This window comes from Chondrus crispus, genomic scaffold (assembly GCF_000350225.1).
Source record: "Chondrus crispus Stackhouse genomic scaffold, scaffold_18, whole genome shotgun sequence".
Classification (NCBI taxonomy): Eukaryota; Rhodophyta; class Florideophyceae; order Gigartinales; family Gigartinaceae; genus Chondrus; species Chondrus crispus.
Genome location: NW_005179058.1, coordinates 309,642 through 311,532, shown reverse-complemented (window position 1 = coordinate 311,532; position 1,891 = coordinate 309,642). Strand labels below are relative to the sequence as shown.

Sequence of the window (1,891 nt, the reverse complement as noted above, 5' to 3'; positions counted from 1 at the left end):
GTGTTGGCAAGACTGTCGAGGGCCTTGCGGGCGTTGAAGTACAAGCAGTCAAGCAAATCGAGACGAAATATTAGGAAATGGACAAGGCATGACGCACTGCTATTGCTCAGCGTGGAAATGAAGTGTTTCTTTGAGACTCTACCAGTAAGGCGTGGGGGAAGATTGCAAAAGAGACAGAGTGGGGGAGGGCGGGAAGCATGAATGAATGCAGTATAGAAGAGCGAAGATACACAACGGATACTGACTGCCTGTGAGATACCGAACGCAAACCGTGCACAGGATGAGATCAAAAGTTACCGTTGTGGAGCCACTACGGCATGAGGGCGTGGTCGTCTTCCGAATGGGCACGGCTGCTGTCTTTGTGCCCTTACTGATGAGAGAAAGGAGTAAAAAGGAGATGGATGCACATCGCGCTCACCCCGTGTTTTTTTGTACAATCTGCACTTGCGTCACCAACGTATAAAGAAAGAGGGAGACAGGCAGACGACGAGATGTAAATATGTCTTTACGGTAACGGTACTGTAACTTGGGGATAGAGGCATGCATCGCTTAACATAATAGATACTGTACGTGTCCTGCATTGCTTGCAATCTCAATAAAAAAAATCTTGCGTCTGAGATATCGTACAACTCCCTTGCAGTGGCGGAAGGAAGATTGTGCTTGCAAGTAGTTGCATCATAACTGGAACAGTGGGACCAACGCATTAGTGCCGCCCCGAGCGAGACCCCAAAATGTGCACTATTCGGAGACAGCATTAGTAAGTGACATAGTTGAGAAATTCGAGGAGGTTGAGTTCGAGAGTGGGGACCATTATGGACTGACGAGTGTTCAATTGAAGTGATTTGGGCTTCTCGCTTGCTACGCGGAGCAGTGCTGGAGCAGTTGCTTTGATTTTGCGTGCAGTGCGCTCTGCAATGCCGAACTGCATAACTGCTGGTGTGCGGTGTCCGTTGTGGAGCAGATCTGCGATTTCGAGCTTCTGCGAATTGTCTGTGACATGTATGACACGTACGGACGGTAGCATAACAGCCGGACCCGTATGAAACGTGGCACTTTTCGTGTTCGAGCGTCTGGGCCTGCACCATTGGGAGTGGCTTAAACAAAAGCGGCACTACTGCGTAGGACCCACTGTACACCCTAGGGTACACTTGGTAGCAGTACTACCCACACGTATGGCGGCCGTCAGACACGCGTGCCGTAAATGCACTCCCCTCGGCAAGCGCGTGCGCGGTATCTTCCAGTGACGAGCGCGCGCATTGCGAAATAGCGCGACGCGCTTCTGTCGCAGGTTTGCGCGATAGGGTGCGCAGACTACTTTGTTGGGTGTGTGTGTGGGCTCGCCTTCGTGCCATGGTGCTTGCCGTGATATTTTCCGTGATGCTTCGAGGCGGGTGCGCTGCTCTGGGGCTGCATTGAGGTCAAAAGTGCGCCCGATGGGACGGCGCAATCCGTCGACTCGGCGTGTGGTATCGAAGCAAGTCTCGGTTTCCTTGGGAGGCAGAGGAGCCAGAGTAGGGCGAAGACTACGACGACCAGGATGGCGGCGACGATGGAGCCGATGGTTATGACGACTATGGCGCCGGGCGAGAGAGCAGACGCGCGGACGACTTGTGCGTTGAGGGGCAGAATCATAGCGCGTTAAGGAGGGGAACATGCGGAGCGCGGGAGAGGAGAAAGGGGAATGTCATTGCAGATATATATCTCGGATGATGGCAAGCACTGCAACACAGCGTAATACGGCGAACTCTTCGTTAAGAACACCCCCAACGGTGGATGAGGACAAGCACGGACTTGTCACCCACCGACCGTCAAGGTACGACTTCCCGCTTATTCTAAGGTAACGCTCGCTAATTACCTTAAAGCGGCACCGAGCGCGGGTTGAGGACGCGCG

General features: G+C 53.3%; 1 protein-coding gene; it reads left to right on the top strand.

The window, feature by feature from the left end:
- Positions 1–463, top strand: part of CHC_T00003210001 (hypothetical protein) — a 1,376-nt gene extending 913 nt beyond the window's left edge. The window contains 2 exon segments of the mRNA XM_005714623.1: positions 1–280; positions 281–463. The exon segment at positions 1–280 is cut by the window's left edge and continues 913 nt beyond it. Coding sequence (XP_005714680.1) covers positions 281–463 — 183 coding nt within the window. The 5' untranslated portion in view covers positions 1–280.
- Positions 464–1,891: the final 1,428 nt, after the last annotated feature.